The sequence below is a fragment of the Heteronotia binoei genome, chromosome 5 (assembly GCF_032191835.1).
Source record: "Heteronotia binoei isolate CCM8104 ecotype False Entrance Well chromosome 5, APGP_CSIRO_Hbin_v1, whole genome shotgun sequence".
Lineage (NCBI taxonomy): Eukaryota > Metazoa > Chordata > Lepidosauria > Squamata > Gekkonidae > Heteronotia > Heteronotia binoei.
In genome coordinates this window covers 109,486,552-109,501,054 of record NC_083227.1, presented here as the reverse complement: position 1 = coordinate 109,501,054, position 14,503 = coordinate 109,486,552, and the positions used below count along the sequence as shown (strand labels likewise).

The 14,503-nt window shown below is 40.4% G+C and overlaps 1 protein-coding gene across 7 annotated transcripts in view; it reads left to right on the top strand.

Moving 5' to 3' along the window:
- Window positions 1-242: 242 nt before the first annotated feature.
- The window catches only part of BSN (bassoon presynaptic cytomatrix protein), a 383,958-nt gene continuing 369,697 nt past the window's right edge, over window positions 243-14,503 (top strand). For 6 of the 7 annotated variants that reach the window (XM_060240047.1, XM_060240049.1, XM_060240050.1 and 3 more), the window contains exon 1: window positions 245-607. In XM_060240047.1, coding sequence (XP_060096030.1) covers window positions 417-607 — 191 coding nt within the window. In that variant the 5' untranslated portion in view covers window positions 245-416. Of the gene's footprint in view, window positions 608-14,503 lie in introns of all 7 variants that reach the window. The other variant, XM_060240051.1, reaches the window with a different exon arrangement.

Genomic DNA, 14,503 nt, shown 5'->3' with positions numbered 1-14,503 from the left:
TCGCGTGTGCCCGCTGACAGAACCTGCCGTTAGGATTCGCCTTTGAGACCTGACGCGTGCACGCGCTTGGCAGGAAGGTTGATGAGGAAGGAAGGACACCACGAAAATAGGGGAAAATTTGCGGGGCGGCGCGCTTTCATTGGCTGTGTTGCGCACGTGCTCCCGGTGGGCAGGCTTGAACTGGGCGCGAGCTTCCATTGGCCTCGAGCGGCCGCGCGGGCACGCGGAAGACCACACGCCGCGCGCACTCTGTCTCTTGTCAGGAGAGTTCGGTGCTGAGCTCGCGCCAGGTGAGCGCATGCTCAGTGCGGATGGGGCAGGCGGCGATGGTGGAGCTAGGCTGATGGCGGCGCAGGCGGCGCTGCGCTGAGGACGCAAAGGGAGACTGTCCCCATCCCGGACGCTGCCGCCTCGCCATGGGCAACGAAGCCAGCCTAGAGGGCGGAGGAGCCGAGGGGCAAGTGCCCCCCGGCTCCGCCGCCGGCCCCTCCACGTCGCCTGGGTCCGCCAAGCCGCCTTCAGCACCAGGAAGCGGTGGACAGCTCCCTCCGGGCAGAGCTCCAGCCGCCGCACCGGGCCCCGCGCAGCCGCACGGACCCTCCGCCAGGTGGGAAACCAGACTGGGCGGGCCAGGTTGCTCGGGACCACTTAGTGCTGTGGAAGAGAAGAGAGAGTGGGCTGGAGGAGCCAGGGATTAAGGGCGAAGGGCAACTGGGGAACCCTCTGCTCCGATACAGAGAATGAGCTGTGGCTGAGAGGCGAATGGGTCAGTCGAGGGCAGGGTTCAGCCTCTGCGAGAGCTGTGACAGGAGAATAGAGTTTTTGAGAAACCTCTGGCTGCACCAGGATGCCTTCACTAGAATTGACAGGGCGGCCGCGGGTGGCGGGGGGATGTAGTAGGAAATGGTTTGGCCTGTGTTCATGCTGTGCCATGTGTACCTAAAAAAAAAAAAGGAGGGGGAAGCAAATCCCTTGGTTTTCAAAGGTTGCCTCTTAATCCATGAGAGGTATGCCTCCCTAGAGATATTGGACATTTCTTGATTCAGAATGCCGAATTTCCACAATGATCTGGTAATCAGGTTGTGTGACAGAGTTTGGGTGTTGTTTAAAGTGAAGCTCTGAGGCCAGCAGATGATGTATAAAAAGACTGTTGAGTGCCATCGGAGCTTCATCTTTAAGGATTGAATGGAAGAGTTTATCTGTGTTTTAAAGTGAAATAGTGAGCGGGAAAACTTGTCTTGTTGGAGGAGAAGATAAAGGGTAGAGGACCAGATAGCAGCATGTGCGCATACAGGCTGAAGACTCTTTCACAGTGTCCTAGTGCAGGCTAGTATCAGAGAGAGGGGAGCAAAGAAACATGAATGGGATGCTGATTGCACAGCAGAGATTGCAATGAGTGGTATGCAAAACTATTTACATATATAGCTTTTATCAATCTCTGTGTTGTCAAGAATAGTTCTGGCTTAAGTAGTCAACAAGAAGAAAATGATTCCTCATTCCTTCTCTTGTATACATCTAGATCTCTAGCCAGCCTTCTGTGAGGTTATGTTGCTATCATGCTTGCTATAAAGGTACCTTTGACAATGCTTAAGTATGATGCACATACTCCAATGAGACTACCCTAATTGCATCCTTTGTAGTACATAAAAAGAATAGCGGTTATGTAACCTAAATGTTGTACATCAGTGTAGAGAAATAATTGATCTAAAATGTCAGTGCTCTGCATAGTGCCTCTCTTTCTGAGGAAAACAAAACATGGGTGGGGGAAAGGAGCGTTATGATTAGGTATCATGCAGCAGAGCAGTACTTTGGAAATGCATTTTAAAATGAAACTATCATCTGCAACTGATGAAGCTATTTAATGGTGGGAAATGGCATATATGAAAAATAAAAGTTAGTGAAAATTTCAGTGAGTCATATTTTTCATCCTGCAGCAAAATAGCAAACACATCAATGGCAGATTGATTTGGAACCCATGTTCAACTGAAGAATACAAACATATACAATAAAAGAATTAAGAAGAATACTATTCTTGTTCCCAGATTTAAGAATGTGCTGTTGAATGCTCCATTATTACTAGTGAATTCTAGAAGATATCAAATAGCTTCCTGTTTATAATGAAGGCTGTGTTAGGATTAAAACTGGAGTTGCTTTCACACCCTTTAATAGTCAAATTATTTGATCCTGACTGAATTGAATTTTTCATATATACCACTGATTTTTGGCGGGAGGTTGTACAAGACACTTGTCAGACATTTCAGTTTGATGTTCTGTTCTAATCTCTTTACATTTTTCAAGCAGTCCCTTTATGATCCTATACTTCAAATTTATATAGGAATATGTTTTGATAATATTTAATTTTAAGTATCTTCTAAAAATGTAGATTATGTATCTATATATAGAACTGGAATGCACACAGATTGGTTAATGGCAGCATTGCAAAGCAGCAATGATTTCCATCTTGCAGGGTTCCAGGTTTACACATTATTACCCAATTGAGCTCACAGACAATGTGGGCCAGGCATCACTGCATATACAAGCCTTGGGAATGATGTTGAATTTCTCATGGCAGAATGAACTGATCTTTGCATAAGGCTTGGGAGAGTTGTGTGTGTGTAGGTGGTACAGAAGGGATAAGAGCATATTTGTGTTGGGACTTGTAGCAGAATTATGTAGTTGCTGTGGGTTGGGTGTATGTGCTATTGGAAGGATTCCTTAATTCTGCTGCTTAGAGACACTTATGCACCATGAAGTGTTACTGATAGAGAGCTGAGTGTCTGTTTTGAGGCATCTGCACATTGAGTCTTTTCCATGACACTCCTGCCATGGTGTGTCGAAGAGCAGGGCTGGGAAGCCATCCAAGTACTAATACATCTGTGCAGAAGCTCTGGATTCTCTTCCAAACTCAGACAATTAGCACAACCCTATCAGCACAGGCACCCCAGCGTACTCCTGCCTCTATTAATGAGTGTTTATTTGGTAAGTCTGATAGTCCTTTGCTTAATGAATGTGCTAGAATAGTCACGAATATGGGCAAAGTCTAGAGGACTAGCTCTGTTGTCTATTGCAGCAAAAGCAATTTAAAAAACCTCATGACACGTTAAAGACAAACATGAATATGGGGTTAGACTGGAGATATTGATTATAGTACTATATTCAAGTCTAGAATTTCCCTATGCAAGAGGGTATCTGGGCCTGATTTTAAAAGATTGTTTTGCATAATCAAGGATAAGTTTTATTAGGTGAGTTTATTACACAGTATAATTGAGATGTATTTAATTCCTCATTTTAGTACTATGCATGGCTGTGTTTTGCAGCAGATGTGCCAGCTCCATAGAAAACATCATAGTGGGAAAACTCACAATATTATGTTTGCTACTTATTTATTTAAATATTTCTATTTAAACACATCCAGTGCTCTTGGCTTCCATTCCCAAAAAATGTGGAGTGATACCTAGGAGGGAGGTAAAAATGACAGGTGACTCATGATGAATCCTGCTGTTTTGTTGTTCAAATTTCACACTGCTCCTTATGCTACACTTTCAGTTAGCTTTCCTATAACCCAGGGGTGGCCAAACTGTGGCTCAGGAGCCACGTGTGGCTCTTTCACATATATTGCGTGATTCTCAAAGCCCCCACCACCCATTGGCTGGCTTGGAGAAGATATTTGTCTCTTTAAATCACTTCTCCAAGTCAAGCCAGCCAGCGGCTCGGAGAATGCATTTAGAGTTAAAGTTGCTTTCTTCCACCTCTCCTTTCCTCCTCTCTCACCCATCTATTTTCCTTCCTTCCTTCCTTCCTTCCTTCCTTCCTTCCTTCCTTCCTTCCTTCCTTCCTTCCTTCCTTCCTTCCTTCCTTCCTTCCTTGTCTTGCAGCTCTCAAACATCTGACATTTATTCTGTGTGGCTCTTATGTTAAGCAAGTTTGGCCACCCTTGCTAGAACCCCTCCGTTGTATTAACCTTCTTCATTGGATATGGTAGAATCATGGAATCAGCTACATCTGCTTTCCTGAATACAACTCACATGTGACAGAGCTGTGTACATTACATTCTTATTGCCATTTTCTGAATTATCTCTATGCCCAGCAAAATATAGAAACAGTTAATCAAGGGCATAATCCAGCCAAATATAAGCACTTGGGATATTATTCAGCCAAAGATAAGTATTTTAAATCCCATTGATTTAATTGTGACTTGAAACTATTTAACTTGCTCTTGATTCTGGGTTTATTGTTTTGGCTGTTTGATAACATGTGGATATTATTCACTTCAGTTCCTTCAACAATTGTAAGTTTCCCCCCAAAATAATGTTTTAACAACAGCAGCTTTTAATAATTAGCTAATTTCTTTTCCCCTGTCCGTTGCCAGCAAGTCCCATCAACTAACGATTGAGCTGTCACCATGGAATAGAGGTCTAGAGGCAGGAGGTTAAGGAATGGAGACTCAGCAAGCATTGAGTTTAGCAAAAGTGCTGCAGGAAAGTATGGGTGGGGAGGCCAGAGAGATAGAGGAAGTTAAAAAGAACAGGACCCAAAGGGGAAGGAAGGACAGGCACAAAGGTCACACATAGCATAAGAAAGAAGGGACAAGGGGCTGTGGAATCTAAAAAGGCAGATGGGGATGGAGGGAGCCACTGTATCATTTTGTTTTGAATTGATTGTTTTCATTGCCAGTGTCTAGATTATTTGTAGTTTAGGAAATAAATGGTTACAAGATTAACATATTTCCCCCAAGTCCCTTTGCAGTGAGAAGAATATATATTGTGGCTATGATCTTACCAACATACAGAATATGCTTCTGAAATCTCAGTCAGAGACCATTTAAGATAAGTAATGGCATGGCATGCATAAAATACAAGGACCAGTTAAAGAATAAAATACATTTTAAAGTTTCTTTATCTTTTCTAGTATAACTAAATTTGAGTTTGGCAGCACCTTAGAGACCAACTAGATATCTTGGGTATAAGAGTCAAAGTTCCCTTCATCAGATAGCTGACGAGCAATGTTCTCTCTAAGCTGCAGTCTTGTGAGCAAAAATTCTACTGGCATTAAAGTTGTGAGCTACTGCATAAATTAGTGTGCTTTGGGGCTATTTTTCCTGACAATTTTTCTAAGACAAAAATGTGTGAGCTGGAGGCTAAAAATCTGTGAGCTAGCTCACGATAGCTCAACTTAGAGGGAACACTGCTGACGAGGATCTTGTTGGTCTCTAATGGGCTCCTGGACTCAGATCTCTAGCTGTTCTACTGCAGACCAACCTCAGCCACTCCCTGAAATTATTCTAATATTATGCTGTCTTTTATCACATTATCTTTCCAACTGGCATTGAGTGTATCATCTTGATAGTTTCCCTCAGTAATGTTGGGCAAAACAATTTCCTGTCCTGTCCAGTTCCTATTTCTTTTTTTAGAACTGTATTGAAGTTTTTACTATAAAATTATAAGTGCAACAAAAATACAGATATAACGAAGAACTAAACCAATATAAATTTTTATGTCCCATTGCAGAAAACTTTGCAATTTCTGTGTTAAAGAGTTGCATAGTGAGTGAGCAGAATGTGGATAGCATGTGAGTCTTGGACAGTTGAGGCCTGGGTTCAAATCTCCACTTAATCATAAAGCATGCTTGGTGACGTGGGGGCAATTTCCGTAGCCTAACTTATTCCACAGGTTTCTGTGAGGATAAAATGGGCATATCCTATATACTCTCCACAGAGAACTTCTTGGAAGAAGGCAGAAACATGATTAATCAGAATGTAATATTTTGAGATGCAGGAATGGAAAATAGGAATGTACCAGGCTCTGATGATGATAGTATTTATATCCTTCATTGAAATGTTTAGATAACTTCTAAGTCATCCTTAACAGCAGCTGTGTGAGGTGGGCCAGTATTATTATCCCCACATAAAATGATGGAAATGGTCGGTTTGTGAACAATGTCAGCTTTTTTCTTTACCTTATATTATCTTTGTTTTGTGTTATACTATGTTCTTGCAAGTTCTAAGGTTTTTTTAAAATAAATATTAATTTGCAGAGGAAAGTGATTATGAAGAATCATGGGAAAAGAAGATCTGGATTGGGTCAGGTGATCCCTCCTGCTTTAAAAGTTGTGTTTTTAGTCTTGATTATAGTTATTAAAACTGAAAAAGGACACAGACAACTTTCACTGTGACAGGCACAGCCCAACCATAGCTATGCATTCTGTGCTGTGTTGATTTCAGTAGAGGAGACTCAAGAACTCATTTTTACATTGTTGTTGAAATTAAATCGGTTCTTTGATTATTTCATATTCTATGATTTATATTTGTGTGTTACTGCAGTGATGATTCCCAAGTATTGTATATCCTTTATGAAACCATGACTCTAAATAACCTGTAATACTCTGGCAAATTAATACAAGGGGAATATTTCATTTTTAATAGCAACAGACTTTCTATAAGCCAATTCTGTTTAACAAATCTAACTTTTGTTACATTTCACAAGATTGCTAGCAAAGAAGATATTGGGGAGAGATCACACTTAACTAGTTGTCAGGTGACAAATCAAAGAATCATTATGTAGTGAAATGCTTGTAGATAATACTATTGGATGCTTTTTCTTGGGAAGGCTCATTTACATTTGAGAACCACAGTCCAGACATAATGTTTAAGGTACCCTTCAACCTAAATTCCTAGTGGTTGAAAGTGTTAGTTCCTCAAACACCTGGATCTGGCTACTGTCAGAGTCTGGCTATTGAAATTTATGAACTTTTAGCATGAATTAGACTTTTCATTCTTCCTCTTGCTGAGCCTGCCCCCACAAGGGGGAGCTTGTTCTCTTCTCCTCTAGTTTTGGAGTTTATCTGTATGCCCTAGAAATGTTGCCACTATACAGCAACAGATCACTGTATATGTTAAGAGTATTTATAAAATAAACCTGAAACATCAGGAGCCAGATCGTACTCTCAGTAACTCCCCTTTGAGCAAGAGGAGCCTATTACTCCAGAGAATCATCCTGCTGTTGTGGCTAATGGCCTTTTCTCCTTCCCTGAGATATCAGATCAACACACTCTCCTCCACTTTGTAAAGCCTTGGTCAATACACACATTTCATATGTTAAAGATTCCTGCCATATAGACATCAGCATGTGGAGCAGGAAATACCATGAGACTAGTCTGTTGTGGCTCTTAAGCATGAGTCCATTAGCTTTTCACAAACATGCATTTTCACTTTACATTTTACAGTTTTTGCTGTTCTGAAGATTGAGGTATATGCAACAAACAGGCTTGCCATATAAAATGTGCATTGGCTCCTGTGATGGTGCCTGTGACACTATTGACATTAAACAGATGTAAAATGGAGCATCGGTAGCAACACTTGTCCAGACAGATTGCAAATGCTCCATATAATAGGCTGCTTCAGTAGCAGGGAGAAATGGATGTTGCTGGAAAAATTGGGAAGAATGGAAGAATCAGTTGGCCCAAGAAGTAGCAGACTGAAAGCACGCATGGCTAGTTGAGTTTAATAATGGGTGCCCAGTTAATCTATGATCAAGTCATTAAAGAGTTATTTTCACAGATTAGTTGATTGATGTTGTTAGGCCCAATTTTATTCCAAACAGCACCCCCCCCCCCCCCGGCAAACAAACAGTAATTGCTGGATTTGGAAAATGTACTGGGTGCTGTGCTGTCATGCATGATTCCTTTCTTTCATTGTCCCTGAAGGTTCTTTTTTCCATTAAATGATATGACTGTTTAATTTACCTTAATCAGGGCTTGTTTGAAGGACTGCACTTTGTACATAACAGACTTCACAGAGTTTTACACTACTATTTTAAAGTATTCCTTTAGAAAATAGCCTGTTGTACAGTTGTTGGACTGTGAGTTCAGCTGTAGAGTTTATCTTGCGGAACAGGAACACTTGCCATGCTGAAACTTGGGGAGTTTATTTTCTATTGGAGAGAGCCAGTTTGGTGCATTGGTTAAGTGCCTGGACTCTTATCTGTGTGAACCGGGTTTGATTCCCCACTCCTCCACTTGCACCTGCTGGAATGGACTTGGGCTAGCCACAGCTCTGGCAGGAGTTGTCCTTGAAAGGGCAGCTGCTGTGAGAGCCCTCTCAGCCCCACCCATCTCACAGGGTGTCTGTTGTTGGGGGAGAAGATAAAGGAGATTGTAAGCCACCCTGAGTCTCTGATTCAGGGAGAAGGGCGGGATATAAATCTGCAATTCTTCTTCTAATTCTTTTCTTAAGCAATGTCAAACTTTGAAATGCATGACCACATACCAGAGAAAAAAAGTATATTTTATATATATATATAAACAGAAAATATGTATATATATATATATATATATATATATATATATATATATATATATAATATAAAATAACAGAAAATATGACCTTTGAACTGCTCAGATTTTTTTAAAGGTTATTGCTTCAGGATACCATTATTTTCATACACTTTTTGGAAGGAGTTAAAAATGTACAAATTTGGTGTAGGAGCAGTTCCATACTAGGCTGGGATGCTGTTTCTTCACTATAAATATAGATTTTTAAAATTTTACTGCCAGTAGATACTTAAGTTGAGTCTTGCTTATAAATTAATCCTAAATAAAAAACCCATACATCAAATAAAGTATTTAATAAATTAGCAGGTGTTTTGCACAGATATCTTCCATTTATGAGTTATTTGAAACTTTAGGTTTAACATTATATTTACCGTGAGGTATATTGATCTCATGAATTAGGCTCTAGCCCATTAAAGCTTATGCTACAATAAATCTGTTAGTGTTTGAAATGCCACAAGAATCCTTTAGAGCATTATATTTAGAGTCCAACAAATAAGACTGTTAAAATAAACTTTTTTTGTTTTGAGGTTTTTTTCAGATATATCTGAGGAAAGTAGCATTACTAAGCCATGCCCCGTATTAACTGTAGATAATTTTTAAAAAGCAAAGCAGTAGTTTAATCCATATCCAGCAGTGGGTCTTGTTTGCATTTACCACTTGTTTTCTCAAGAACTTTGTTTGCTTAGTGCTTCTGGTATCAGAATTTTATTTTTCAAACTCACAAGCTGCCTGCCAGAAACATTTACAAAGGTGTTAAAAATGAAGTGGCATGATAAATGAAAAATTTTGCCTAATTTGTGGCTCTGGTCCCAGGAGACCAATGTGTTAATGGTACATGGAATTTCTGGCTGTTCTCTTTTCTTTAATTTCTTTTATTACTGATGTTTCAAATATTTCTTATTTTATTGCGATTATAAGCTGCCCTGAGCCCCTTGGGAAGGGACAGGGTAAAAATTGAAATAAGCAATATAAGGTTCAGATATATAGTAACAATTGATCAAACAGTGAATACTACAACTTGAGGGATGAAAAGAGAACTACTGAAGGCCAATGTGATTGTCCTGGATCCCAGAAGAGGAGGCAGGGCACCTCTTGCTTCCTCTTGGTTCACTTGCTTCCATTATAATCTGCAGCTGATTCAGTTATTTCCAGGAATAGGACCTACAACAGGAACTATGGGTGTCCCAGTTTTTCTATGGGAACAGCTGCTGAAGCATACTGGCCTTTTAAGAAAACTTCTGTCATGCATTTAGCAAGTCTTCCTACAATTGCCTAGCCCTCCATCTAGACATGCATTTCAACTTTCTAGCACAAATGCACCTGCCGTCCAATAACATCTGGTATTACGTCTCTCCTTCCCAATTCTATTTTCTTTTTTATATTCTCCTCTGTTTTCACAGTATGGTTATTTCAATTTTTATTGAAGACTGCCAGAGGGTACTGATGATTAATCTGTGACTGTGTAGAAATGATTCTGATTTCTACTAAGGCCTTATTTTAACAAAGAAGCAAAGAAGTAGCAAACTCATGTAGTGCAAACTGACATGGGCTTGGTCATTTGTGTAAGTAGCAAATCATGGGGTGCTGGAGACACTTGGTGCAGATGGCCACTTGAAGTAGGACTTCATGGGCAAGCCATCCCCAGGCAAGCCACTTAGAGGTGAGAGCCTTCCTATGATATTTTGGCAGTTTTAACCATGTCAAATATACCCTGCTAGGTTTTGATGGCATGGCTAAAATCACCCAAAGACCTGTTCAGACAGATTACATGCCTATATGAGACCCACACAGTTCACATGCACAGTGTTCTTCCTGCTTATACAGATTATATTAAGGCCATGCTGCTCTACATTATGTGAATTTGCTATCTCCAGTTTACTACTGAGCTGACAGAGAATAAAGAGGACCACTGGAAGACACAGAACCCAGGACTAGTATCTCTGATCTGCTCAGGCCACAGGCTTCCAGCAAGTGACTGTAACTGTGGAAGTATGATAGAATCATAGATACTTAGCTGCATCAGAAGGATTTAAAAGCTACTCCTGTAACTCAAGAGCTGAAGTTTTGAAAAGGAGGTGGAAATTCTAGAATTTTAGCATTGTTCATAAGATTTATTTATTTATATCGTTCAATTTATATCTTGCCTTCCCCACCGAAGCAGGTTCAGGGTGGCGAACAAGGTGAATAGGCATATCTTTTTATGGACATATCATTTTATGTTTTGCAATTATAATTTTTTGTTTATACAGTAGGAAAAAGAATCATACCATAGCTGTTGGGGGCACACAACTGATTTGCTTAGCTACTTTATTATTTTAATTGTGAATCCTTTCAGTTTGTTTTATGGGAAAACTCTTTGGGCGCCATATAGCAAATGAATAATATATACATTGACATCCTTCTATCATAACATGCATTTTTTGCTATCCGGGATCAGATTTTTTATATATATTACAGTTTTATCCCACCATTCACTTTATATATGATTCTCTCTCCCCATTTTAGCTTCCCAGCAACCTTGTAAGGCAGGTTAGACTGAACCAGAGTGACTGGGGAGGGACTAGATCAAGATGGGTAGCCGTGTTAGTCAGTCTGTAGCAGCAGAAGAGCAGCAGCTCAGTAGCATCTTAAAGACTAACAAAATTTGTGGCAGGGCATGAGCTTTTATGAGTCACTTCATCAGATACAGGCATGAAAAATGAAAAGAACCGCTGACTATGACCACTAAGTATCATAGTCAGCGGTTCTTTTTACTTTTCATGCCTGTGCCCACACACTGACTTCCCCCTTTTTCTTGCTGGTCCACTTCATCAGATACAGCAAGAATGACTATAGAATGGGGCAGGGCTTTTTATGCAGAAATTCAAGTGTAGAATTGTGTATGCCCAGTAGAAATTCATTTGCATATTAAGGCCGCACCCCCTAACACCAAGCCAGCCAGAACTGCATTCCTGTGCATTCCTGCTCAAAAAAAGCCCTGGAGTGGGGAGAATGACTGCAGAATGGGGAGGGGCTGTGGCTCAGTAGAAGAACCTTTGCTTTGCAGGCAGAAGTTCCCAGGTTTGATCTCCAGCACCACCAATTAAAAGGACAAGGGAGAAGGAGATGTGAAAGACCTCTACCTGAACCCCTGGAGAATTGCTGCAAGTCTGAGTAGACAGTGATCCCCAGCCATTTTGAGCCTGAAGATACCTTTGGAATTCTGACATCGTGTGGTGGAGCCAACCACTAAATGGCTGCCATAGGAGACAGATCCAACCACAAAATATCAGGGAGTTAGGTTGTGCAGAACTCTACAGCATTTCAGGAAGAAGATCTGGTTGACAGGATGCCTTTTAAAATGGTCATAATGTTTTAAACTACTTTCTTCAATACACACAGCTCACTCAGTCACACAGTGAAGATTTTTAAAGATCTTCACAGCCAATCAGATCTGTAATGACCAGTTTTCTGGAGTAAAGCCTAATCTGTCCTTGGCCAGTTTCTAAAGAAACACTTGGTAAGCAGGCACTAGCAAAGCTGTTGGCATGTGCTGTGGTACCCATACGCACCATGCTGAGGACTCTTGCAGTAGCCAATACTGTCTTTGATAGGCCAATGGTCTGGTTCTGTATACAGCATCTTCAGATATCTTTATGTGTGTGACTGGTTTAATGTTACCCAGTCAGCTTCATGACTGGGTTGAACTAGGATTACCATTCTAAACATTTCATTCATTTTATTTTATTAAGATTTTAAACCCACCTTTCTGCTCCCATGGGGCCACCAAGTGGCTAATAAATTGAAGCATACAAATTGAAATATCGTAAAAGCCATTAAAACCTATGTTCAAATACAAAATTGAATCAAGTTAAAACCAAAGCTTAAAATAAGTATGAAAGATGAAAACAACACTTAAAACACTGGGGACCAAGGAGGGATAACTGAAGGCATGCCTAGCAAAACAAAAAAGCCTTCACTCACTAGAAGAAGTCGGTGTCTGAAGGGGGCAGATGAGTATTCCTGGGGAGACAGTTTCAGAGTTTTGGTGTCATCTCTGAGAAGGCCATCTTTTGGGTTGCCACCCACCTAATCTTAGATGGCAGGGGCACCAGAAGTAGGCCCCTCTAAAGTTGACTGCTGTCATTGGGAAGGTTCATAAGGAAATAGGGATGCCAATGTTATATCACACTGTTTATTGTAAAAGAGAAAGCCATGAACAGAAAATGTAATCAACACTAACACACACACAGTAAAGCCAAGGAAAAGTTGGCTGTATTTTGGGGCACTGTTGTGTTCTGTTTAACATAGCCCATGTCAGTTATTTTAGTTATTGCTTCTGCTAGTACTCTGATAAAGGCAATATAACTGTCAACTGTTGTCAGGTTGCAAAAAAAATTCTGCTACCTCGGTGGAATGGCATTTGTACATTTTGAAAGATGTCTACCTATAATGAAACAAAAGGATGAAAAACTCAAACATAATATAATTCTTCCCTTCTGCAGTAGAACATTCTTGAATAACGTTTTCCTGCCTTTTTTCACTAGATGATTTTTAAAAAATCAACAATAAAGCTATTCCTAACTAAAGATCTGCAGTCAAAGATTTTATTTATTCCTTCTAATACATTTATATATTGCTTTCCCACAGAGCACCCAAGGCTGTTTATATACAGAATAGCTTCCCTCAAAAGAAAAAAGACAGAAAGGGAAGATTTGGCTTAGTGGTTCAAACCAATAAGTGAAATGCAATCATTCCACTTCCTTCCACAGTTTCGTATCTTTACAGCCTTACTTCTTGTCAATGCCGTAGTCCCCTGGTCTGTTCTGAGGGTTTTCACAACCCTCTTCTGCTTAGATCTAATTTTCACAACTTCTCTCTCTCTCTCTCATGTCCATGGATCTTCCATCCACAGTTTGCAGGCAGATGCAGAATAAAAGGAGCTGAGATCAGAGTGACAAGGGAAGCAGCCAGCTCTTTTAGTATCCCTCACCTTCCTGCCTCCAACACAGTGCTTCTATATGCGCTGAGGCTGGACACCTCTCATCCACAGGATGCTGGTATATCCTGGCCCTTCTCACCCACTGTTGCTGACCTCCAGGTGGTGGCTGGAGAGTTTCTGGGATTACAGCTGATCTTCAGGTGGTAAAGATCCATTCACCTTGAGAAAATGACTGCTTTGGAAGATTGATTCTATGGCATTATGCCACATTGAAGTCTTTCCCCTCCTCAAACCCCCCTTTCCTTAGGTTCCACCCTCACAATCTCCAGGTATTTCCCAACTCAGAGCTGGCATCCCTTCCACTCACCTTGGCCAACAGGGGCGGCCAGAGCAGTGTTCTTTAGGGTTTCTTTTTTTTGTATGTCATTGACATCTGTGTCCCAGTTTCTTCAAACATTCTACTTTCAGCTCCTTTCAGGTTCATTGCCCATTGCTCATTGTTCCTACTTTCCCTGTCATCGTTCTCTATTTATGGAAGCCTTTTCTGTTTCACTGTCTTCTCATTTATAGTATACATTGTTGTCTCTGTCTTCATCTTCTGTCAGTAGAACACAACTTAGACCTAAGTCCAGTGTGAAGTTTTTCTTCTGTTGTCTGCACATAGAGGCTGACATCTGTACTTAATTCAGTCCATGGAAATGGAACATGTTATCAGCATTGTTGTAAGGGTGGATCTGGGGAAAAGCTATGTAAAAATGCTATGCTCCAGCTTAAGATCCTATGGCAGAATGCTTGCTGTTAGGTCACCCATTTGTTTTTTCTCTGGTTCAGGTCTGTTCTGGGAAGTTCCAGTAGTTCATTTCTTGGTTTGCCAGGGTTATGTAAGATTCAATTGAAGAGAACCTGGGCATTGTCCAAAACTCAATGAATGCTTCACTTGAGTTTTTGTATGGGTGTAATATATCTTGACAATGTATTAATAATGGATAGCAAACTTTAGTCTTAATTGACTGCAATATTAATAATTCCTTTGTTTTGATATTTAAGCATTCATGTATCTATTTTAAAGAAGTCCTACTTACTCCTTTGGCCTCCATTTTGCGCATGACAGTGTATATAAAATATCGTAATGAAGTCAAGGAATATTAACCATTCCTGTTTTCTTTGTTAAGAAAAAGAATCTGGTTTATCTATAAAAGCTGAATCAAAGTGTATAATATAGCAGTTATTTTGTTTTTTCAAGTACATTTAAAA